We start from the raw sequence: 23,323 nt of genomic DNA, 5'->3' as shown, positions 1-23,323 counted from the left end.
GTTTTCCGCATTCGGTGACTTGGGTGATGGTGGCTTCAGCAAGCTTATGCCTGTAAGATGCTTACCTAAGGCATGACGCGGTCCCCTGAACAAGCGAGGGAACGTGATGTCCATGTTTCAAAGGAGGCAGCCTGAGCTCTTCCATCTTTCTCCCTCTTCTTCTATTCATCAATCACATCAAATCACCATCTCAGTCAATAACCGTCGACAACAATGTCTCGATTCTCTCGCTACGACACCGACGAGGAGCGTCTCCCTGAGGGCATGCAGAGAGTAGGCTACGATGCTGACACTCAGGTCTACACGTTCCGCGACGCCGACGGCAGCTACTGGGAGAGCGCGCCAGGCAATGAATACGGCCAGCTCACAAAGGTCGGCGAAGCTCGTCCTGAAGGTCAAGAGACCGAGACCTTCCTCATGACAAGCCAGCAGCAACGCCCTAAGATGTCGTGGTTCACTGAGATGAAGCCTTTTCTCAACTTTCTCATGCTCGTCATCCTATCGCTCGTCCTGCTCTTCTGGTTCCTCGGCTACAAGGGTTCTTCGCCGGACGAGCGTATTCCCATCGCTGACTGTCCGGAGGACACGGTGGCGTATGCGATTCACAAGGGCGATACATGCTGGGATATTGCGAACAAGAATGGAGTTAGCGTTGATGACTTGAAGAACAAGAATCCGGACCTTGATTGTGAGGCTCTCAAGATTAACGATCGCATCTGTGTGCCTGGCAAGAAGAGCGTCGATTGAGCATGTCGTACCATGCGTTGTGGACGGGAGTACAAAGTATCACTGGGTAACTGTTGTAGCCGTCAGGTACGGCAAATGATGCGACTTGTCTAAGATTTGAGCTGCGTCAAGTTGAGTCGAAGTGAGCTATGAAGCTGTCTGAACAGAGTTGGTGACGTACAGACTATAGTCTGGGTTAGTGGTGCAGTGGCATCTTCTCTGACGCGTACTAGACATTGCTTGGTGGCAGTTCATAGCAGTGTTATGGCAGTAATATTTCATGCCTGACAGACCGTCAACCAATTCTTGGATGAAGCTGTATCTGATCGCTTGGTGATAAGCATCCGAAACCCAAACTTCTGGGAGCGTATCAATCAGCCTAACGCGTGTCAAGCAGCCAACCAACGTCATCACGGGCCTATCAGCCAACAATCATTGGCCATGGTTCATGGCTGCCATGCACCTGAGCTAGTGCAGCATCTCGGCCGGTGCCAGCAAACTCGAGGGCTTGTCTTGGCTGTCAAGGTTGCATTTATCCGACATCTTCAGCGATGCCTGGAGTAATCAGGCTTCAACAATAACCATCCCATCCCACCAGAGACGAGTCTAGACAAGGCCGACGAAACAAAAGACAACAACACATCACTCCCACCCACCAAAGGCGGTCAAGATCAAGCATTAACTACATACAACTTCATTCGGCGTCTTCTTAACCCGTCAGGGAAATCATCACCACAAAAAGCCCCGCGCTAAAAGTGGAAGAAACGAGGGGCAACACCAGACCCTGGCTTGCCTGGGCCACCACTGCCAACCAGCGCGTGCACCAGCAAGAGCGGGGCGGCTTGGGAATTTTTTTCTCTTCCATGCTAATTTCGACTCGACTCGAAAGGACCCCAAATAATTTAAAATTTTCGGCGCGGGTCTCTCGCGACTCTTTTCTTTCCTTCTCTTCACTACTATAAACCTTCGGGTTCTTTTCCTTTTTCCTTCTCTCTTTCTCTTTTTTTCTCTGTCGTTCAAGCTTCGACAAAGAAATCATCATGGATAAGGGGAAGCTTGCTCAGCTCCTTGAAGGGAGCCAAGTCCGTAAGTTCTATCATCTACGTCAACGATAAACAGCCGGCAAGCTCTGCTTTCCCTTGCTTCTACTCGTTGCCTCGCTACACAAACTTCGATACTAACATTTTCTCTCTAGCCAACACAGAGCAGGTCAAGGCCGTTACCGCCGAGCTCCAGAAGAACTTCTACACACAACCCGAGTCGCTGCTCGCCCTCGTCGAGATCTCCCTCACACATGGAGACGCCGGTGTTCGACAGCTCGCCTCGGTCCAGGCTCTTCGTCTGATCCCCAAGTTCTGGGAGAAGACCGCCCAGGACCAGCGACAGCTCGCCCGAAACCACCTTCTTGAGGGTGTCCTCAAGGAGTCCTCCGCTGGTGTCCGCCACTCCCTCGCCCGTCTTATCGCCGGCATTGTCAGCGCTGATATGGAGAATGGTGAGGGTGAGGAGTTCCTCAAGCACCTCCTTCCTCTCACCAACAACGACAATGTTGTTGCCCGTGAGGTTGGTTCATTCCTCCTCTACGCTATCCTCGAGGAGGACCCTACCCACTTCGCCGACCACACACATGAGCTTCTCAAGCTCTTCCAGGCCCGCATTGAGGACCCCCAGAGCAAGGAGGTCCGCATCAACATCGTCCGTGCTATTGGTGCTATCCTCATGATCGTTGAGCCTGAGGAGGACCCCGAGTCCCTCAAGGCAATGCAGAACTTTGTTCCCAGCCTGGTCAACATTCTCAAGGCTACCGTCGAGGCTGAGGATGAAGAGAGCTACAAGATCGTTTTCGAGGTCTTCCACTCTTTCATTGCTTACGACTCTTCCCTCCTTGCCCTTCACCTCCGTGACCTCCTTACCTTCATGATTGAGCTTGGTGGCAACGTCAACGCTGAAGAAGACGCCCGATCTCAGGCTCTTGCTTTCCTCATCCAGTGTGTCCGCTACCGACGCATGAAGATTCAGGGCATGAAGGACATGGCCGCTGAGCTCATGGTCAAGGCCATGCACATTGTTACCGAGCTCGACGCCGATGACGACGAGGAGGACATGTCTCCTGCCCGTACCGCCATCAGCCTCATCGACACCTTGTCCAACGAGCTCCCTCCCCGACAGGCTATTGTTCCTCTCCTCGAGCAATTCCCCCACTTCGCTACCAACAACGATCCTAAGTTCCGTATGGCGGCTATGCTCGCTCTCGGTAACGCTGCTGAGGGTGCTCCTGACTTCATCTCTACTCAACTCCAGCCTCTTCTCCCTACCATCATCTCTCTTCTGGAGGACTCCGAGACTCAGGTCCGACATGCCTCTCTTGTTGGTTTGATCCACCTTGCTGAGGAGATGGCCGACGAGATGTCTTCTCACCACGAGCAGATCATTGCTTCCGTCCTCAAGAACCTCGAGGCTGCCTCTCAGGGCGTCTCCGACAAGAAGAACGTCAGCATCATTCGCTGCGCCTGCGGTGCCCTCGATACCTTTGGTGACGGCATTGACACCAAGATCATGGCCCAGTATGGTCCCAATTTGATTGGCCCCATGGTCCGTCTCCTCGACCACGAGGACTTTGGCGTCAAGGCTGCTGCTGCTTCTGCTATTGGTGCCATCGCTTCTTCCATGGAGAAGGGCTTCGAGCCTTACTTCAAGGATGTCATGTCCTCTCTTGGCAAGTTCGTCTCTATCAAGGAGGGTGAGGAGTCTCTCGACCTCCGAAGCTCCACCTGCGACAGCTTGGGCCGCATCGCCATGGCCGTCGGCTCTGAGTCTTTCCAGCCCTATGTCATGGACCTCATGTCCGCTAGCGAGGAGGCTCTCGGCCTTGACAACCCCCGCCTCAAGGAGACCAGTTTCATCCTGTGGTCCAATTTGTCCAAGGTCTACCACGAGCAGTTCGACCACTTCCTTCCCGGTGTCTTCAAGGGCCTTTTCTCTTCTCTCGAGCTCGAGGAGGAGGAGATCGAGCTTCCCGGTGTTGACGCTAGCCAGCTTGGTGACGGTGCCATCGTCGTTGGTGGCAAGCGTGTTAAGGTCAAGGCTCCCGAGACTCAGGACGATATCACCATCGCCACTGGCGGTGACGAGGACTGGGATGATATCGAGGACCTCGAAGATCTCGGTGCTGTGACTGCTGTCGCTCTTGAGCAGGAGATTGCTCTCGACGTCCTTGGTGATGTCATCTCCAACTCTTGCAACAGCTCCAACCTCGAGACCTACGTCGAGCAGACCATCGAGAAGGTTTCTCCCTTTACCGAGCACACATACGAGGGATGCCGAAAGACCGCCATCTCCACCCTCTGGCGCACCTACGCCCGTGTCTTCCAGGTCTGGGAGGAGGGCGCTGGTGTCAAGTGGGAGGCTGGTCTTCCCCCTAAGCACACTCCCCCTACTTCGCTCATCAGCATGGGCCAGGCTCTTGAGAAGGCCACTATGACCATCTGGTCTGACGACAGCGAACGGTTAGTTTACCCCATTGTCATTTCTGTTTCTGCCAATATGATGAATACCTTGCGTTATACCCAGCTCACTCAGACGCAAAATGCGGTTGCTGAGAAAACGTCTAATCTACTTCTGATTCATGGCACTGTTACTTCTTGTTTCTTGCATTCTGGTCTTGAATCATTACTAATAGTCAAATAGTTCCGTCGTTACTGACATCAACCGCAACGTCGCTGCCACCCTCAAGGCTTGCGGTCCTGCTCTTCTTGCTTCCAAGGATGGCCTCCTCCAGGAGATGGTTTCGGTCGTTGGTCTTATCATTACCCGATCTCACCCTTGCCAGCAAGATCTTGGCGACGAGGAGGAGGAGCAAGAGGTTGATGCCGGTTCTTCCGAGTACGACTGGCTCGTCATTGACACTGCTCTTGACGTCGTCGTCGGCCTGGCTGCTGCTCTCGGTAACAACTTCGGTGAGCTCTGGAAGATCTTCGAGAAGCCTATTCTCCGACTTGCCAGCTCCAGCGAGGACCTTCACCGATCCACGGCTGTTGGCACCATCGCTGAGATTACCAAGTACACTGGCGAGGCCATCACTCCCTTCACTGAGTCTCTTGGCCAAGCTCTTGTCCGCCGCCTCACAGATCCTGACCCTCTGGCCAAGTCTAACGCTGCTTACGCCATTGGTCTTGTTGTCCTCAACTCTGCCGACACCGGCAAGACTTTCCCCATGTACCCTCTTCTTTGGGAGAAGCTCGAGCCTCTCCTGACTGTCAACGAGATGCGCATGACCGACAACGTTGCCGGCGCAGTTTCTCGTATGATGACCAAGAACCCCAACAACGAATTCGTTGCTCAGGCTCTTCCCGCCGTTATCAATGTCCTTCCCCTCCAGGAGGACTACGAGGAGAACGCTCCTATCTACGACAACATCTTCAAGCTCTACCAGCAGTCCAACCCCACTGTTGAGCAGCTTACTCCCCAGCTTATCAACGTGTTCGAGAAGGTCCTCAGCCCCCCTGAGGAGCAGCTTGAGCCTGAGACTCGGGAGATTCTCCAGCACACCGTCCAGAACCTGTACAAGGCTAAGCCTGACCTCCTGGCCAACAACCCCGGCCTGCTCAAGCTTGCTGGTATTCAGTAAACGGACAAACATCACGACTTGACGAATTTTCGGTTTGGTGGATTACATAAAAGTGACGAACTGCGATATGATTTGATGAAGAAAAAGCACGCACTAGACTACGATGCGTTGATAGAGTATAACGTAGTAGCACCATGCAAAGCAGCTGCATGGGTATAAAAGGGCATGGGATGGGAAAAGGAAAATTAGGGATGGCAAGCGCTGGGATTTCACGATGAAGCTTTAATGGCTTCGAGGATAGAGGACTTTTGATACCTAGGATTAGAAAGATACCTTTCCATATGGACATTTGTTTCCTTCATACTGCTTCATAAGTGCACCAGCGCATGCATGTTTGATAAGATGATAACAGAATTGTTATCTTAAAACTTGATCATATAATTCGAAAGTATAACGCCATAGAATGCTACAGAATAATGCAATCACCAAATCCTCTTGGCAACCATCTCATACCTCATCACCTTCTCAAAATCATCCTTCTTCTTTTCCGTCTTCTCAACCCTCTTCCCCGGTCCTTTACCACCCTTCAACCCCTCGTTCCTATCAGCATGAATCCATCGCTGTCTCTCTTCTCCAACCTCAACTTGGCCAAAACCGCCAACTCGTCGTCCACCGGGTGTATCAAAAGATTCAGGAGCGCGGCCCTGGTGTTCTGCACGTTTCATTTTTGCATATCTGTTACGGGAGTATTTGAGAAGGACCATGCCTAGAAGGAGTTTGAGAATGAGTAGGACGAGGAAGGCGATGAAGAAGACGACGACCATGGTTACGGCGGCGATGAAGTCGTCGGATGTCCAGGAGTACCATGGGCGGGAGTTTAGGGGTGAGCCATAGGGATAGCCGTATGTTGCGCGGCCGAGAGAGTCGCGGATAAGAGAGTCGAAGCGGTTGAGGGCGGCTATCATAGCGGGTGATGAGGGTGTGGCTGATTCTTCGGAAAGGGATGTTTGTGTTGATTGGGGGATAGGCATCGGCATAGGCATAGGGAGATGTGTGGACAGAAGCATGTGGTAGGTTTGGATGGAGGCGCGAATAAAGAGACAAGATAGGGGTATGACAGCGAGACCAAGACGCTTGGTCAGAGAGGGAGTCATGAAAGCCTAGGGGCGTTAGTTGTAACACGAGAAGGGATGAGGACGGCTTACATTGGTATAATAATCTTTACACAAGATATCAAGGATACGGCTGTAGAATGCTGGCTTGATGTTGTTAAACTTCGTCACATAGGCGTGTTTAATTGTATCGACAAGCATCTCACTACCAATGACAATGAAGAAAGGGGAGAGAACTTCGCCTGACATGAGCCACGAGGGTAATACAGTAAAGCTGTGTGGTAGGATAGAGGGGCTATGATGGGGTACAGATGTCTCATCATATGACTCCGAGCCAGCACCGGGGACGCTGAGGCCGCCAACCTCGACGACGTTACGCATCCCGATGATGAACAGCATGATCCAAAGCTGGAAACGCTCGACAATGTCGGCGCAGGTGAGCTGGAAGAGATTGTCTTTCTCGAAGCGCTTGAAGACAGTTGACTTGATCTCAACGAATTGGTTCGAGAGAAGAAGAGTCAACAGGGCGTTGGAGTAAGAATTTACGGCAACATTGAGGGTGATGACCTGATAGTACAGTGCAATCGAGTGAAGACAGCAGTATACAAGAGCAAGCATAAACATGCCCAGCGGAAGAAGGACTTTGGAACGACCAGACGCATTACGTGAGAGCGTTTCCGTGCTGAAGAGACACTCCAGAATATCCTGTCCCAGAGCTGAAAGAAGTCGATCGCCGACTTCAAGAATGTTGTATATGACGTAGAGTTTGATGGCGGATTGAGCTCGAATGAAGTGATACATACGACTCGCGTCAAGAGTCATCAAGGCCATGGAACTGCATATTATGACAGCGCCTTGGAGGAGATCAGCTTTGTGAAAGGCCGAGAGATTTGAAGGCATGGACTTCGTCCTCCTATGACGAAATGCTCCAGACTTGGGTTGAGATCGAGACTGCAAAGGCTTGAAGTGTCCGTTTCCATTCCCGTTTCCGTTTGCCTTGAGATCATGACTCCCGTTTTCATCGTTCGAACGACCTCGAGGACGACTTTCACTGCGTGATCTTCCTTCATCAGAGGTCTCATCGGCTCGCGAGGTCCTACCTCTTCGCCAAAGCCGTCCAAGACCATACCACACGAAGCCGAGGAGCCATCGAACTTCTTTAAGGATGACATAGCCCCACCAACGAACTAGCATGCTGACAGCCTGGATAAAGCGCATGGGAAGAATGGTGAAGTTCCAAAGCCAAGCATCGAGACATGCTAGAGCTCCAAAGTTAAGAGTCATTTCGAGATGGGGCGGTAGGAGGATCACATTCTTAAGACGCTCGAATTTGACGGCATTGGATTCGTAGGGAATATCGTAAGCGTGGGACTGGTGGATGTATAACGGACTAGGTCTTTGAGCTGCCAATTCCAGCTGTAGATGTGTAGGTAACGACATGGGCGGAAGAGGAATGATCGGTGGAATCGGTGATGGTGGTCGGAGTCCTGAAGAGTCCGTTTGAAGAGGTATAGCTGTTGCAGGTGTCGACCGGGCGCCGAGAACTGGAGATGTTCCACCAGTACCATCGAGGTTGAGATGTAAAGACGTAGGTCGTCCAGTTGAGTTGAAGGAAGAGTATCGTCTCGGTGAAGACGTCCCACTCGAATCACTGCCTAACACTCGACTCGTAGGGGGCGTGGATAGAGTTCTCGCTCCAGGCGATGGGCGTCGGTGAATGTCCATCTGAATATCTCTCGCAGTCCGCAGAGCAGAAGTCAAGCCAGTGCGGGCTTCTACGGCGACACCATTTGGCTGCGCTGGGGGAGTCGGATCATCGAGGCGCATCGTAGGCTGTCGTATAGCCTCGCGCTGATCGAGAAGATGTGATGCAGATTCTTGGTCAATTGACCTCCGTTCTGGCGCGGGGGCCACAGGTAACGACTCAGGAGAGTTTGTGAGGCGCTGCATCTCAGTCGCAGAGAGACGTCGAACATTAGGGTTCGTGGTATTGCTTATCGTACTGCTGCGACTGGCCCTGCCAGAGGGTACAGCAGTACTGTCATCCTGGTCCTTGTCTTTGTCTAGAGTCTCCTCCGCGGGCTCTTGTTCTTGATCCTCGTCATCCTCGACCGCTGGTTCGGAAATAGAAGAGTTGGACTCGACGCGACGCACGCTGCTACTCCTGTGGGAACCTTCTTCAGAAGAGTGGTCTTCGTCGGAGGTGATCGTGGGGATTTTGTCGTTTGTTGTGTCGGCGCATGATGGAGGAGGAGTTGAGGACGGTGATAGAAGCGGTGGGAGGTGATGAGAATTGATGGAATCGACGGAGGCGGCCATCACCAAGGCTGAGGCTCTCGAAGCATGGCTTTTTCCCTCTAGTAATGGGGTTTTCGTAACGAAGGTCAATTAGTTGGAGGTTGTCGCGTGTGGTGAAAGAAGAGACGTTGCAGTGGAAAATGGATTGTCAGCATTGAATCACCATGAGACAAGACGCAACTGAACTGGACTGGAGTGAACCGGTTCACTCGACAGTGGGTGCGCCACAGTGGAGTCGGCACCGAAGGTTCCCCTGAGCGGGAGAGCGTGCTCTGAAGGCACTGAAACTTTGGGGCAGTGGGGGTCCATGCAGGGGTTGTGTCAGTGGCTTGAGATGAGAATGGATCCGTGGATCTGGATACCGTGGCGGGAAGAGCATCGCGAATCTGACTTGGTGAAAGCCAAGACGGGTATAACAAATAGTAATTGTAGAACTAATATTGACCAAAACTCCATGCCTCGTGATGTATCTAGATTTTCCTGCAATGCCCAGCACTCCCTCTTGTTTAGCGTGTGCAGGTTCTAGATCCTCTGCCGTCATAAGGTTTCGCTTCAGTCCAAGACAAGGTTTCACTGAGCATGTCATACAACCATTTACATTCTTGAACCTCTATTAAGCATCTTTATACATCATTAACTCATCTACCTGACTCTAAATAAGGTACTCATCAAACCACTGCACGGCCTGGAAGAAAGCCTGCTCCTTGGCAAACTTCTTCCTCTTGTCCTTCAGATCAGCGCGCACAGCAAAACCATGCTCGACGTGAGAGAACAGGTTGATCTGGAAAGGCTTGCCAGTCTCGATCAGAATCTCCTCGGATCGGTGACGCTTTTCGGCGGGGAAGATGTTGTCGGTTTGAGCAGCGGCAATGGAGAGGGGACCGGTGATGGCCTTGAGCTCTTCTTCCTCGACGAACGAGGGGTGAGCGACGTAACCGACGTCGATGCCCGCGCTGTAGTTGCGAATAACGTACTGAGACTGTTAGCGATGTGCTTTTAAGTTGAGGTAAACAGCCGTACCTTGGCGCCGAAGCAGTATCCGACAGCTCCAATCTTAGTAGCACCCTGCTCCTTGAGCGTCTTGATAGACTCAGCGATAATAGGGTCGATCTGAGCGGGGGTGTGGGGGTTATCGCCTTTGGCACCCTTTGTGATCCAGCTCATGATATCAAGACCCTCAGGCATAGGCAGAGGCATAACATCGCCGTTGAAAATGTCGGGAATGATGGTGGTGTAGCCGTTGGCGGCGAATTGGTCAGCCATCAACTTGCTGTTGGTCCAGATTCCGAAGATATCGGCAATGTAGACAATTCCGGTACCCTTATGCGCCTTGTCCGCGGGAGCTGTCGCGATGTAGGCGTCAAGACCGCTATCGAGCTTGATCATCTTGCCGGTGGGCTCGCCTCTGCAAAGGAAGCATTAGATATAAATTGCGCGAACACCATTTTCGGGGTAGACTTACTCATGGCGAACACCCTCGGTGCAGCACTTAGCAGGTTGGTTAGAAGCCATTGTGATAGTAGTTTTCTGTTTCTCTGCAGAATTGTAGAATGGGGGGGAAATTTCTCGGAGGTTACTTGGCCGAGTTTATATCCTCTTTCCAAGCGGACCCAGGTCCTTCCGAGTGACGCAATTAATCGAGGCCGAGATGCCGTGTTACCCCACAAACAATGGCCGTTCCGTGAACTATTCCCGTGTGCTTTCTAAGCAACCTCTCTGTGCTAATTGGTGAAAGGTGGGATATCTGGGTCTGGGAGAGGAGTCTGCTTGTGGATGGTTTTGAAGCTATCCCCATTAGGCTTCATTTTTCGCTTTTAGACTTTTAACTCCGACGGGATATACGGATATGGACATTGGGCCAAATGCCGAATTACGAAACTATTCCACGGCATAGCATTTTGACTTTTGAGGAAGTCGGTGTATGTGGGATGTGGTGAATATCATTCATTATTCGTATAGATGGTATCATTATATGCTCCAGGAATGCAAGTAGTTGTATAGTACACAGCGACAATCTCATCACTTTTGCCGAATGCCCTTGGGTTTTCTCTTCTTGAACACCACAGTCTGTACACCCGGCTCAGCCTCCTCTGGCTCTGGCTTTATCAGAGGCTCAGCAGGTGCCTCTGTCTTGACGTCGGTGTTATCCTCCGTCTTGACTTCTGTCGCATCTTCCGTCTTTACGGTTGTGTCCGGCGTCGCATCGTCCTCCTTCTTAACATCCGTCGTATCCTCTGTTTCCTCCTTCATAGCCCTAGGCGTAAACGTCGATCCGCTTAGTAGCGCATCGAGTTCCTGATCTTCTTGTTGTGGCATAACTTTTGAGTCTCGTCCCCATCGCCTGGGCTTCTTGAACAGTCCGCGCACAGCTTCCTCCTCTTCCTTCTCATCCTCCGTCGCTTCGCGCTTCCGTACACCATTGGCTCTAGCTTCTACCTTTGCTTCTTCATCTTCTTCTGTCTTCGTCTCGATAATTCTTGTATTCGTAACCGTCCACTCTCCAGGCATGGCCATCTCAGGTCGAAAGTCACTCGGCATCGCGACGCCCATGGCAGCAAGCTGTTCTCTCTGTTTCTTCAAAGACGCTTCTGTCGGTGCGCTCTGTTGCGCGCGCGGCGCAGGTCTTGACGATGGGCCTGCCACTGCAGATGAGGCTCCGACAACTCCATTGAGACGTTCGACTTCCCGCTTGGCGCGGTCTTTTTCGCGTTCTTCTCGCTCGTGGTTGCGGTGCAGGTCGCGGAGGAAGCGCTTCAGGGCGCCTTGATGTTTGGCAGTAGATTCATGGTTTTGGCGCTCGAGTTTTGTGTCGCGAACATAGGTCTCGCAATGCTTGCACCAGTATTTGGGCGTGGATTTCCAGTATTCTGACATTTTGGGTGGTGATGTTGAAAGAAGGTTGCCTGAATGTTTCTAGAATTGGTGGCTTGGGATCAAGGTGCTTATCCTGAGCTGCAAGGCTAATGCACGGGCCATGAGCGCGCTCCAGGGTAAGCAAACTTCTTTCATGTGAGGAAGTCGATTACAGCTGATGAAGAAGCCAAGGCAGTGTAAATTTCGCGTTAACTCTAGTCAAAACTAGTATCAAGACTTAGTTTCTATTGCTTTCTATATGGTGTTCTCGAATTATAATTGTCGTTGTCATTCTTGCTGCCACTGACGCGCTTCTGAGCAGTTATCGTGTTTGTAAGACGTAGCAGATCGGCAGTGTAATGACAAAATATTAAACAGCTATGAGCCGTGTGCATGTTTTATGTTTCGAATAAGAGAAGTCAAACATAATCTTACATTGCATGAGACCCTTGTAACTAATAAGGGGCGATATCCATTCCTATGGGAATGATCTGTTAATCCCAGAGGTTAGAAGGAAGCGCTTCCTGCATCGCGATCTTTGATGTTTGTGTTTAACGCAATGACATACGTTGCGTCAATACAGACACTGCAGTGTACCGAATATTGTTGGAACAAGAGTCGAGTCATCAATATTGATTGCTCGAAGCTATCCTTCTTGGGCAAGTCAGCACCAGCTCAAGCCGATAAGGACCCTGCATCTTTTCTCCGAATGGGCTAAGATACGCGAACGAATGATCCAAGCGGTTTCACGTTTCGTTTCGACAATCTGATGATCTAGATCCCATCTCAAACCGAAGATACCCTATCTGTAATAGTATAATAATAAATATCTTGACCAAACAAGCATAAGCTTCATCACCTCCCTCAGTCGGAGAAAATCGCAATGCTGTCGTGCTCTGAAAAAGCGTTAGCCCAGCCGCCGTGTCCCTTGCATCATCCCTGGATCCCAACATCCATCAGTGGAGCATCGCTCAACGTTCAATACGATGTCGTACGTATTGTAAATAACGCAAAACTCAGTTCATTACAATTTGCTTGGCGCTTACAGCGTTGGCCGCCAATAAGCGCATCCTAGACGCATTGCCTATTCTGGGTCTCGAGTAAGCGATGATTCGGCGGTGGCGGTCTTTGGGAGACTTTTTTTTCCTCTGGGTGAGAATGAGGCAAAGATGGCGAGAAACTTGGCGGTCGCTCTGCCGTTGAGCCGCAAGCTTGGGATGCTGGGCGGTTTTGAACTTCATGTCATGGCGAGTGAATGAAACAAGGGATTGTGCGAAAAGACCCTGGATTCATGAGGTGCCATAGCGCACGAGGATATAAACTTCCCTTTTCCTTGATGATCTGAACCATGCAAACTTGCTTCCATCAACAATGTTCGTCATATCACATCTCACTTCAAGCTCAGCCTCCAACCTTGCAATCCATTATGTAAATGAGTCCCTTAAACCGGGTTGCTTCTGATTGTCCATTGGATTCTCTTCACACAAGATCGGGGGCCATCCCTATAGCGAGGTCGTCGGGTCCAGCTGCCGATTCTGGTCTTTGACAGCGGAATGTCAGTGTAAACCGCACCATATTTCTTCCTGTATCCACAAAATCCACTGTCAGACTCTTTAACGAATCATGTACTGCTTGTCTTTGCTTGTTTCTACAGGGTATCGAGAAAACTCTGCAGAGTTTCTCAGCCGAGGATCCACTGGTTCCTCAGTCTCTTGCGCCTTTGCCGCAAACGAATCATGAAGTACATCACGTGAGACGACCGCGCACGTGATCTTCCAGTGAGCTGAACTGAAGAGTTTGAGACTGTGACGTCATGTGTTGTCTTGGCATTTCATCTCGTAAACTTCCTTCGGATCGCCATTCCGTGAACAAGTTTTATAAGTCATGTTACAGCAACAACAACAACGAGAGCGGTACGTATCCAATGCGATGCGACGATCTCGGCGACATGCGAAACGAACATCATGGAGAAGGAGAAGCTTAATTTGCAAGACGCGTCGAACGGACTCGTCTCATCCTTGAGCTCATGAGGTTGTTTGATGGGTACGCTCTTCCTGATGAGAGAGGTTCAGTGGAGAAAACCAGTTGCCTCCGCCTCCTCTAATATCGACGATATCCACCATCTTCACTCGGACTCGTTCTCTCGCTTCTCCAGTTACTTAACGAGACTCCATAATGACGCGATGTCTGCAATTCTCGCTCTCACTCCCCAACAAGGGTTCATCACCATCGAAGGATTGCAACCACCAACGACCCACTGAGCTCTCCACCACCACCATGTCTGAGTCTCGACTTGTGGGTTTTGCCTTGCTGTGTTCTTCTGGGATCGTCTCTATGAGTTCCATTCTCATAAATCCCTTTGCTCTCGCTCTCTCTTGAACTTCTACTTTCTCTCTCTTCATCCCCATCTCCCATCTCCACATGTTCGCAACCCCAGATCACTTCTGAGGTTGACAAGTGGTTTTGTGCTGTCTCATCAACTAACAGCAACTCGGCCGAATCGTCTCCAACATGTCCTCCGACTCGGAAAAGGCCTCCAAGAGGGCCGAGAGCCCCAGCCCCATCGTCGAGAATGATGGTGGTAACGCTGATGGCCTTCATCGCCGTCTCAACAATCGTCAAGTTCAACTCCTCGCTATAGGAGGCACTATTGGTACTGGTTTGTTCATCGGTATCGGTGCCGGTCTGGCCAAAGGTGGCCCTGGCAGTCTCCTCGTCTGCACAGCTCTCTACGCCATGGTTCTCGGTCTCACCAACAACTCTATCGCTGAGATGAACACTTATATGCCTGTCTCTGGCGGTTTCATCCGTCTTGCTGGTCACTGGGTTGATGATGCCCTTGGCTTCATGGTCGGATGGAACTTCTTCTTCTACGAGGCTCTCCTGATCCCCTTCGAAATCGTCGCTCTGAACCTCGTTGTTTCATTCTGGAGTGACAATATTACTGACGCTGGTCCAACTGCTGGCTTCATCATCGCAGTCATCATCGCATATGGGTAAGGCTTAAACCCCGAGCTGCATCCTGATGAACATCGTCACGGATGCGATCCATGGTTTCTTTCCTCAATTCTGCTTCCCTCCCTCTCCCTGTCTATGTGTGAATGCATGCTAAACATTCGTCTCCTCTTCTAGTGTGTGCAATATTCTTGCTGTTGGTGTCTTTGGTGAAGCTGAGTTCTGGCTGGCCCTTGGCAAGGTCCTCCTGATCTTTATCCTCTTCATGTTTACGTTCGTGACGATGGTCGGGGGTAACCCCCAAGGTGACGCTTATGGCTTCCGCTACTGGTCCAATGCGCATGACGCATTCGCGACATTCCGAACCGAAGGTGATCTTGGACGTCTAGAAGGATTTATGGGTGCCTTGGCCTCCGCTGCCTTCTTTGTCGTCGGTCCTGACTACATTTCTATGGTCGCCGCCGAATCTAAGCACCCTAGCCGATATGTCAAGACTGCCTTCAAGACCTGTTACTTCCGTTTCGGTCTCTTCTTCATCGGCGCTGCCCTGACTTGTGGCATCGTTCTTAGCCACACTGATGAGACACTTGTTGAGGTCCAATTTGGCAGCGGATCCGGCGGTGGCACTGCTGCTGCCTCTCCTTGGGTCATCGCTATGTCCAACCTCGGTATTGAAGGATTGCCCCATCTAGTCAATGCCCTTCTTTTCACGACTATCTTCTCTGCCGGCAACACGTACACATACTGCGCAACCCGCTCCCTGTACAGTCTCGCCCTCGACGGACGTGCCCCTGCCTTCCTCCGCAAGACCACCAAGAGCGGTATCCCTATCTGGTGTTTCGCCGTCACCATGGTCTTCCCTCTGTTGGCCTTCCTTCAGCTCGACAGCTCCTCCGCCGAGGCTCTGACCATCCTTCTCGCCCTCATCACCGGTGGCGGTATCGTGGATTATATCACCATGAATATTACCTTCCTCTTCTACTACCGTGCGTGTAAGGCCCAGGGCATTGATCGCAAGAAGATGCCCTACTTTGGCTATTTCCAGCCCTACTGTGCCTGGATCGCTCTTATCCTTCACACAGTCGTTTGCTACACCTATGGATACACATCCTTGGCCCCCTTCGACGCGAAGAACTTCTTCTCCAACTACACCATGCAAATCATTGCTCCCTTCATGTACCTAGGATGGAAGCTCGTCAAGCGCACCAAGATCGTCAGTGCCAAGGAGTGCGATATTGTCTGGGAGCGACCTGTCATTGATGCCTATGAGGAGCGTGCTATGATTGTAGACCCCCCAACTGGCTTCTGGGAGGAGATCATTGGCCTTGTTGGTATCAAGAAGAACAAGAAGAAGAACGCCGCTGAAGTCCATGTCTGAGCGTGCACCTGGAAACGGTGAACGTGAATGAAGAATGACGCTGCAACATTTATGATGCGCAGAAGCAGTGAGTCAGTTCGACAATCGTCGCGACTGAGAAGAGGCCAAGCTCCGCTTATCATCATCGAAGCGCAGATATCGTGGACAGAACCCTGCTGCGCCGCCTGAAGTTACAGGCGGCATAAAAGATACCCAAACGTCATTCCCCAATGGGTTGAGTGACGATAGCTTGTATGAATTAGAGTATATATACGAATATATGAATGAACATATCCTGCTATGATTGATCTATTCGCGCCTCCCAACGACATGCTCATCCAGTGTTGCGAACCACTGAGAAGCGGAGATCTCTGTCTCCTAGGTTTGGGCTAATTTACCTAAATTCTTTTGTCGCTAAGGATTCCTGGTCCGAAATTTTCTTGCCTCCCTTACTCCCCCTAGAGCAGGCGGATAACGCACCGGAGGTAGGTGGGGACTAACGGCCCGAAAGGCCAGCTCCGTACTTTCTGACCGGTGCCAGACACCGAGTGGATCCTCCGGGAGGGAGCATATGATCCACTGAACGCAGCGTTACAATTTCTTTGCTTTGTCCTCATCGGCCTTTTTGCGAGCTCGGTTAAAGCTATAGATGATCCACTGTTGGGTGTGCTTGGTCGGATGCGTTGGCTATCAGTCTTGCGGCGCTGAGTGACTGTCGTGTCTTCCTCAGCAATAGCCCTGCCGTTCAACACTCGACATGCTGCCACATCTCTCTTTTCGTCGCACCAGTTGAGCATCTCGAACAGTGCTTGACTTGTACTCAATTTCAACCCAATGTCTTCGTTTGGCGTATTCCGAGATGCTCTCAACAGAACTCCTCTTTTGCCATCGCAATGGGACCCGAGCAACCCATACTCCAGACCAGCTCTTGATCTCCGTCTCTTCATTCAACAGATTGAATGAAATTCGCCTTTTTTCAGTGTACCTGCCAACAAATAACCATTGTCGAATGACAAAACCTGGGTTTGCAGTACTGAGGGAGGAATTCTTGGGTTTACAAAGATAGTCAGGCACCTTAGCGCCATGAATCATCAGAAACTCGACTGCCTCCAATCTGTGGCTTTGAATGGCAGCATTCAGGGGCGATCCGTGTTCACGACAATGGTGTTCAATATCACCAATCCCAAGCTTGACGAAGTTCTGGATCGCCGTGACAGAACCCCAGCAGGCTGCTCGACATAGCAAACTATGAGCACCGGGGGTTCGCAGGCCACACAGCTGGTGAACACCCTCAATCTTGACCGAAGGTTTGACATACCGGAGGTTGTAGGTTATCGCGACCAAGGTGTCTACTCCGTTGGAGAAGAAATGGTCAGGCCAGCTGCTGAGCTTTCCCACTTGTAGATCGAGTCTCATGTTCAACATGAATAACAAATAACACCGGCAAGGGCTTGTAAAAAGACAATGGGAAGCGGAATAACCGAACTTATCGCATAAGTATAGATCGACGCCATGGTCTAGAAGTTGCTTGAAGAGCCCAATGTTGGGTTTGGTGCCTGGGACACAAGCCCATAATGTCATGAGCATGAGGAGATTTCTTCCCTCAGAGTTTATTCGATTGCTCGGTAGACCTGCCGCGAGAAGGATATCGACAACCTTCCATGACTTTTGTACGAAAGCCACATCGAGGAGCTCGTGGGATGAAGTATTCATCACGCCGACATGGGCACCGCGACTGAGGAGGAGCTCTACAACTTCTGCTGAACCGTGCTCAGATGCAACAAAGAGAGGTGTGCAATTTCTGTCGTCAGCTATGTCAACGTCGGCTCCGTGAATTAGTAGAGCATTTGCCGCTTTCACATTATTTTGCGCAGCTGCTAGAAAAAGAGGTGTTCGGTTCGGATAAAGGGTATCCCCTTGATTGATGATGGCACTGAGCGAGTCAAGTGTTGAGGTGCTCTCGAAGATGCGGCTGCCTGATATGTCTCTGAAGAGCTTCCTGTGTACTAATTAGCGGCATCCTGACTTAGTAACTTGATGATTTACTTACGTGACTTCGCCTTGGCCTAAGGCCTTGCCCTGAAGCTTGTTCAACATTATCATGAGTCCGTCTGTGTTATGTGAAGCGAGAGGTATGTCGAGAACACTGTGTTGTTTGTGTGAGCCGGCTCCTCCCTCTGCAAGGTATGCATCCAATAATGTTGGAAGAAGGTGGTTAAGGTTCGGTCGCTCCAGGAAAAGATCGAGAACTGTACAATAGGCGTCCTTATTAGGATGAGCCATGATGGTTGAAACAGTCGCACCCATTCTAATTAACCACCCCATCACCTTGTAATAACCTTGGATTATGGCCAGAGCTAACGGCGTTAGAAGTATGGCAAAGGGCAGCTCACACTCCAGCGGGCAGCCGAGACCGTAAAGCTTCTCACAAGTCTGTACATCATCCTGAAGAATAGCCTAATGGAATGAATACGCCAGAGCACGCATACCGCATGACGTTTGTGAAAGGATGCCGAATCGATGTAAGGATTGCATAGCCTCAGAGAACCCGGGTTCATACAAAATGAGGGACAGGGCTTTGCTACTTGTCCAGTATTCTTCCGTTTTGCAAAAAGGCAGGAGAAGACAAACAGCCTCGAGGTGTAATCGAGTCGCTGCCGCACAAATAGCCATCTCATGGGGCTTAGATGTCATGTTTAGCGCAACATCAACGTTGCCCAAGTCAAGAAGTTCCTCCATAACCGTTACCGAGTTCATCTCTGCGGCTAAATGCCACACGGTCCTACCCAAGTTATCGGTATTGAGGGTTGATCCACCAAAGCGCAATAACGCTTGAAGAGCACCGCAGGTATTCTCCCGACAGCACATATGAACTGGCTTGAAACCGTCTGGTCTATAAGCACGTGGATCCAAGCCGAAGGCTAAAAATGGGTCCAAAACTCGATAAGATCTCTCGAGTAATGCAAGATGAAGAGCATTCCAGCCTGGATGCTTGGGGTCAATGTCTGTCGACTGGGCCAGTTTAGCTCTCCGCGTGCTAAGGAAAGAGTTCATCCGAGTTTCATCATTTAGTTTGATAAGTGAATGAATATACGCAAGGACTTCCTCATCACTGGCGCCATCTAGAGATTGCTCTTTTGGTGGCTGGGTGGTATCTTTTCGCCTGTTCTGAAGATTAACTCTCCGGTTTCCTGGCGAAGAATAAACCTTGGAGAACCTGGCGTATTATTGTTACCAAGGACGTTGAAGAATTGTGGAAAGCGGGACCACATTTGAGAGGTCTCGGAGGTGACGGAAGGCATCTGTAGGTACTGATTATAACGAATGCTGAAGAGTTGCACATCTTGAGCCGTGATAGACACACCAGCCTTAACAAGCTCGATAAAGATTTCCTAATTGTTGGTAAAGTTGTTAGGACATGACAAGGTGAGAGATATGATAGTTCCCGATGGTAACGGGGTGGTAAGGGGCGAGATTGAGGAGTTCAGCAACAAATGCACTGTTCGTAGTCGAGCCACGTGTCCGACATGGAAGTTTCTCCGATCAGTAATGGGACCCTCGGATATAATGCCATTGTCTCGCAAGTCCAGAAAATTATAAAAGAAACCTCGGCTGCCAAGGGCACAGTGTAACGGAGTCCCAAATTTGCTGCATGCTAGTACATCAGAGCCACCTTCCAGCAACTCCTAGCATGCATCAGGCATACTGAATGCAGCTGCCATATGAAGAGGGGTAAATTCGGGCCTAAGAACTGCAGCGATAACTTGCGATAGAATCATTATTGGCTCGGATGAGGCTTCTATAGATGAGGGATGATGACAGAATATGAAGTCAATTGCCCACAGACAGAAAGCAGGCTTTTTGGACGGATGCAGGAGCTTTCGTAGGAGCTTACGCGTTCTGTCTCCCATTTTTGAGGTTGTCGCATATACCGCCCAAGTGAGTACTGACGGTTCGTAAAAGGTTCTGCGCCTGCGTTGCGCAAGAATACAGCTGATAGCGCGTGTTGTGTCGCGAGTTGGCGAGAATCGCTCTATATCCTCCATGGTAAGGAAGCGTAGGCAAAGGAAAGAAAAGAAGTCTATAACGTCTTCATGCGAAACAGCGTACTCCTTGAGTTGTGGATATTCATGATCGGAGTTGCGAGTCTTCAGCGAGTGAAGATATTCTTTGACTGTAAAGTGTGCAAACTGGATTCTAGTTTTACCACCATTGAAGGAACCGGATTTGCTGACTCGAACAAGGCTACTGCACCATCGCAGCAATTCCTCTTCTTTCACAATCTCATCATCTTCGAGAGTCGTTGCATCTTCTTCCAAGGAGATGGCCTCGCAAATCTCTTCAAAACTGAGTGAGACGAAAGAAGTTGCGAGCATTAATATTGCTTTCTTCACTAGCCGCTTCAATGTATCATCGTAACCATCAATTCTCAGTAATATCCGATCATAAGTTGCATAGAGTGAAGGGGGGAGTTTGCTCAAGGCTTCACGCCGAGCTCTGTCTGTTGGGAGTTCGCACATGTAGTCCAGTTGGCAGGCTACCCAGCGAAACCTAGAGACCGCTTTAGTAGGAATGAGTGGTATCAGAGCAAGCGTGACTTAAATTCCTTTAACTTCCCCGACCAGTCTTGTCATAATAAGGTCTTTCAAACTCTGGTCACGAAGCCTCAACTGTTTCGAAGCAATCCTTTCACTAAGTTCCGAGGCAACATATAGTTGTAGATCCTCAGTATGAGCCTTAATCTCGACGTGCGGGAAGTCATTCTTGAGGCGTTGACGTATAATAATCTCGTCCCGACTTGACAGTGCCATGTTGATAACATCATAACCCTGTAACAGCGAAAGCTTAGCCAAACACTCTACATTTGCTGCAACACGATGGTCACACTCGTCAAGACCATCAACAATTATATAAGTCCGAGTGAAGCAAGCACAGATGAGATGTAGTTTCTGAGCGAGTGTCTCGGCCGTGGGCCTTGCAGAAAGATCACGGCCTGAGAATAGTTGGTCGTGATATTCTTGTAAAATTTGAAACGCGCTTTCGCTCTGCATTTCAAGTTGCATGCAGAGAGACGAGAGAATGGTCGTTGAGTGTTGAGAAGACTCGTTCTTGTAGGTGCAGAAGAAGTATGCGACTGCTTTTCTTGTGTTTTGGGCATTTCTCTGCAAACACTCCTCGGTCATGGCTACGGCAAGGACAGATTTCCCTGCACCAGGTATGCCGCTGCACCAGAGCCTTGAACCGGGAGTAGAGTACCAGAAGTCAAAATCTGGACCTTGGGTAAGCCAAAGACCTGTGCGCCCCTGTCGCAGCTTTCTGTTCGTCTCGTATTCGCCTCTGGGATTTACTCGCCCAAAGTCGCGTAGAACTTGATTCCTTTTGGCATCATGAGAAATCTTGACTTGGATTTCCAAGATCCTCTCCGCAGTGAGACTGATCTTGTCGAGGCCATTCTTTATTTCGTCTTGTCGCGATAAGCAATGTTTAAGCATAGCCAGAGAGTCGGCGGCAAGAGCTGTGTGAATGATCTGGTTGTAGCGCTGTACGTCTTGGATCATTTCCTTGGACTCGGTCGACGTGAAAGGCCATTTTAGTCGAGCATACAGTCTTTGGTGCTCAGAACCCGAATCTAAGGAAGCTTCTGTGCGCGAAAGGCCCGTCTCCAAGCGCCTCAGTAGTTGGTGGCAATCGTGGAGATAATGCGGTTGAAGAACAGACGACGACTCGTGAACAGCAGCAGTTGGTTCAGTCTCTTCTAGGTCAAAAGCGACAAGGGAAAGATTATGCAAAATAACAGAGAGGCTCCTGATTTCGCGAATGAGGTTTCCAACCTCTGTTGATGCACCTCTGTAGCTCTTGACGTATTTGGTACCTGACCGAAAGATGAGATCGGCAAGGGCAACTAACCCAGCGATGCTCGCTAAGATGGAAAGAGGGTCCGCCACTGAGATGAAAACGGCAAGAATGAAAAAAGAAGAGGGAAAAAAGAAAACAAAAGCAAGGGCAAGAATGAGATTTGGAGTTGAACTCGATCGATTGAAGAGAGGAGCATAAGTTAGAAGCTGGTACGGGTTCCAGCTACTGCTGTCAGCTCAGAGCCTTGTCAGCCCGCATCATGTTGGCAGACAATGGTGTATTGCCCAACCAAGTCATTGGAGCGAAAGCCCGTTCGCGAACAGGCTTCCTTGGACATAGGAGGGCATGAATGGTTTCTGAGTTACCCTTCTGAATGCGACAAGTGAAACACGGCGCTTATTATACTGCACAAAACTAAGCCTGTAAGCGCACTTCCAGATGAAGTCAGCACCTCCTAGCGAGACTGGTCTCGGCCCAAGACATGGCCCAGAGCTGAAAATAGCGACACAGAGCCGTTGCAAGCTAGCGCTAAATTACTGCTACAGAAGACCTCCCAGGGAGTAAAAACTTCTGATATTGAGCTAGGGTGCTCACATTAACTGGTCTCAAGGCCTGCTAAAATATACTTAACTTAAGGTACTAAGCTAAGCCTTTTCATCACTTACGATGGAGGTCGTAGGCTTTCTTGCCTCCTACCTTAGCCACCAAAGGGTTGCCCAATTGCTGCTGGCGGCTTACAGGCAAGGCGACCTCAGCAACCCAACTTAAATAACCAAGACCACAAGTATTATTCATTAGGTACCTGTGTCGCCTCTGAGTGTCGCTGCATAATGTTTGATGTCAATAATGAGACTGACTTTTGGGACTATTTTGCCAACAATTCGCAACGGATCTTGCACCTGCCATCGCTCTCTTTGGTGAAAAAGTTACGAAGCATCTTCTCAGCTAGTCAACTACGATTCTTGGTGATATCATTTTCGCAGTTCGTCCTCTGGGAATAATCACAGCCGTCGCATCCTGCATGCCAACAGTATATTCCTCACATCCGTCATTGGAAGAGCGCGCGAGCCTCATGGCATGCCCCGAGGTCTAACTTTGCTCCTCTACCAGCGAAAATGTACGTGAGCTTGGTCAAATAGAGGAATCTGTATGGTCTTTGGGTGGCCAAAAATACTCGAATTCATGTATAACATGCCTAGCAACCCTCGAGAGTACCGGCCCAACTTCGACTCTCCTGACTCTGAGATATCCGCAAAGTGTGGCATCGAGTCCACCATAGAATTCTTGATAGGATCGAATGGAAGAGTCAAGTTGGACTAGCATTGTCTGGACTGCCATCTACTACAATAGAGCAAGACCAGCAACGAGACGGATCATGGAGAAGCGTCTCTTCCGAGTTTCTTCGTCTTCCAATTTCGACCATTTTGTCAAAATTGCATAACAATGTCACGAGAACAACCCCGGGAATATGGATTTCTTCCGAAGTCGACATCGAAGGTGGCATCATTGACAATGCTAAGAAAATGGCGAACTCGACCAGAGACAACAAATTACGTACACATCAGACACAACACCTAGTATTCAGAAGAAACAATGAAG

The 23,323-nt window shown here is 50.1% G+C and overlaps 7 protein-coding genes across 7 annotated transcripts; 3 read left to right on the top strand and 4 right to left on the bottom strand.

Annotated features, from left to right (window-relative positions):
* Positions 1-213: 213 nt before the first annotated feature.
* On the top strand, positions 214-747 carry FOBCDRAFT_196902 (uncharacterized protein; the record flags this gene model as incomplete). The annotated part of the gene is made up of 1 exon (XM_031173507.2): positions 214-747. One exon carries the CDS (start codon positions 214-216, stop codon positions 745-747), a length of 534 nt encoding a protein of 177 aa, XP_031050292.2.
* Positions 748-1,285: 538 nt separating this feature from the next.
* FOBCDRAFT_15199 (armadillo-type protein) lies at positions 1,286-5,458 on the top strand. The gene is made up of 3 exons (XM_031173506.3): positions 1,286-1,812; positions 1,922-4,232; positions 4,414-5,458. The coding sequence occupies exons 1-3, from the start codon at positions 1,767-1,769 to the stop codon at positions 5,351-5,353; spliced, it is 3,297 nt and encodes a 1,098-aa protein (XP_031050291.2). The 5' UTR covers positions 1,286-1,766; the 3' UTR covers positions 5,354-5,458.
* A 252-nt stretch (positions 5,459-5,710) lies between these two features.
* On the bottom strand, positions 5,711-8,867 carry FOBCDRAFT_214853 (eukaryotic membrane protein family-domain-containing protein). The gene is made up of 2 exons (XM_031173505.3): positions 6,499-8,867; positions 5,711-6,453 (listed from the first exon to the last, which is right to left on the bottom strand). Exons 1-2 carry the CDS (start codon positions 8,722-8,724, stop codon positions 5,776-5,778), a joined length of 2,904 nt encoding a protein of 967 aa, XP_031050290.2. The 5' UTR covers positions 8,725-8,867; the 3' UTR covers positions 5,711-5,775.
* Positions 8,868-9,355: 488 nt separating this feature from the next.
* FOBCDRAFT_247999 (dienelactone hydrolase) lies at positions 9,356-10,342 on the bottom strand (the record flags this gene model as incomplete). Its single annotated transcript, XM_059610829.1, has 3 exons — positions 10,166-10,342; positions 9,724-10,108; positions 9,356-9,682 (listed from the first exon to the last, which is right to left on the bottom strand). The coding sequence occupies exons 1-3, from the start codon at positions 10,213-10,215 to the stop codon at positions 9,356-9,358; spliced, it is 762 nt and encodes a 253-aa protein (XP_059464154.1). The 5' UTR covers positions 10,216-10,342.
* Positions 10,343-10,601: 259 nt separating this feature from the next.
* On the bottom strand, positions 10,602-11,606 carry FOBCDRAFT_214851 (uncharacterized protein). Its single transcript, XM_031173503.3, has one exon. The coding sequence runs from the start codon at positions 11,575-11,577 to the stop codon at positions 10,723-10,725; it is 855 nt and encodes a 284-aa protein (XP_031050288.2). The 5' UTR covers positions 11,578-11,606; the 3' UTR covers positions 10,602-10,722.
* Positions 11,607-13,884: 2,278 nt separating this feature from the next.
* FOBCDRAFT_15173 (amino acid permease/ SLC12A domain-containing protein) lies at positions 13,885-16,171 on the top strand. Its single transcript, XM_031173501.3, has 2 exons — positions 13,885-14,552; positions 14,689-16,171. Exons 1-2 carry the CDS (start codon positions 14,068-14,070, stop codon positions 15,887-15,889), a joined length of 1,686 nt encoding a protein of 561 aa, XP_031050286.1. The 5' UTR covers positions 13,885-14,067; the 3' UTR covers positions 15,890-16,171.
* Positions 16,172-16,447: 276 nt separating this feature from the next.
* Positions 16,448-22,519, bottom strand: FOBCDRAFT_247996 (uncharacterized protein; the record flags this gene model as incomplete). The annotated part of the gene is made up of 14 exons (XM_059610828.1): positions 16,448-16,975; positions 17,026-17,265; positions 17,500-17,840; positions 17,919-18,117; positions 18,358-18,980; positions 19,049-19,211; positions 19,287-19,367; positions 19,476-19,541; positions 19,575-20,419; positions 20,540-20,697; positions 20,731-21,930; positions 22,090-22,138; positions 22,189-22,216; positions 22,390-22,519. The coding sequence occupies 14 exons, from the start codon at positions 22,517-22,519 to the stop codon at positions 16,944-16,946; spliced, it is 4,155 nt and encodes a 1,384-aa protein (XP_059466762.1). The 3' UTR covers positions 16,448-16,943.
* Between the last annotated feature and the right edge of the window lie 804 nt (positions 22,520-23,323).

Source organism: Fusarium oxysporum, chromosome II (assembly GCF_013085055.1).
Source record: "Fusarium oxysporum Fo47 chromosome II, complete sequence".
In the NCBI taxonomy this organism is placed as follows: domain Eukaryota; kingdom Fungi; phylum Ascomycota; class Sordariomycetes; order Hypocreales; family Nectriaceae; genus Fusarium; species Fusarium oxysporum.
The sequence above is the reverse complement of the archived record's forward strand: the minus strand, read 5'-3'. Positions and strand labels throughout refer to the sequence as shown.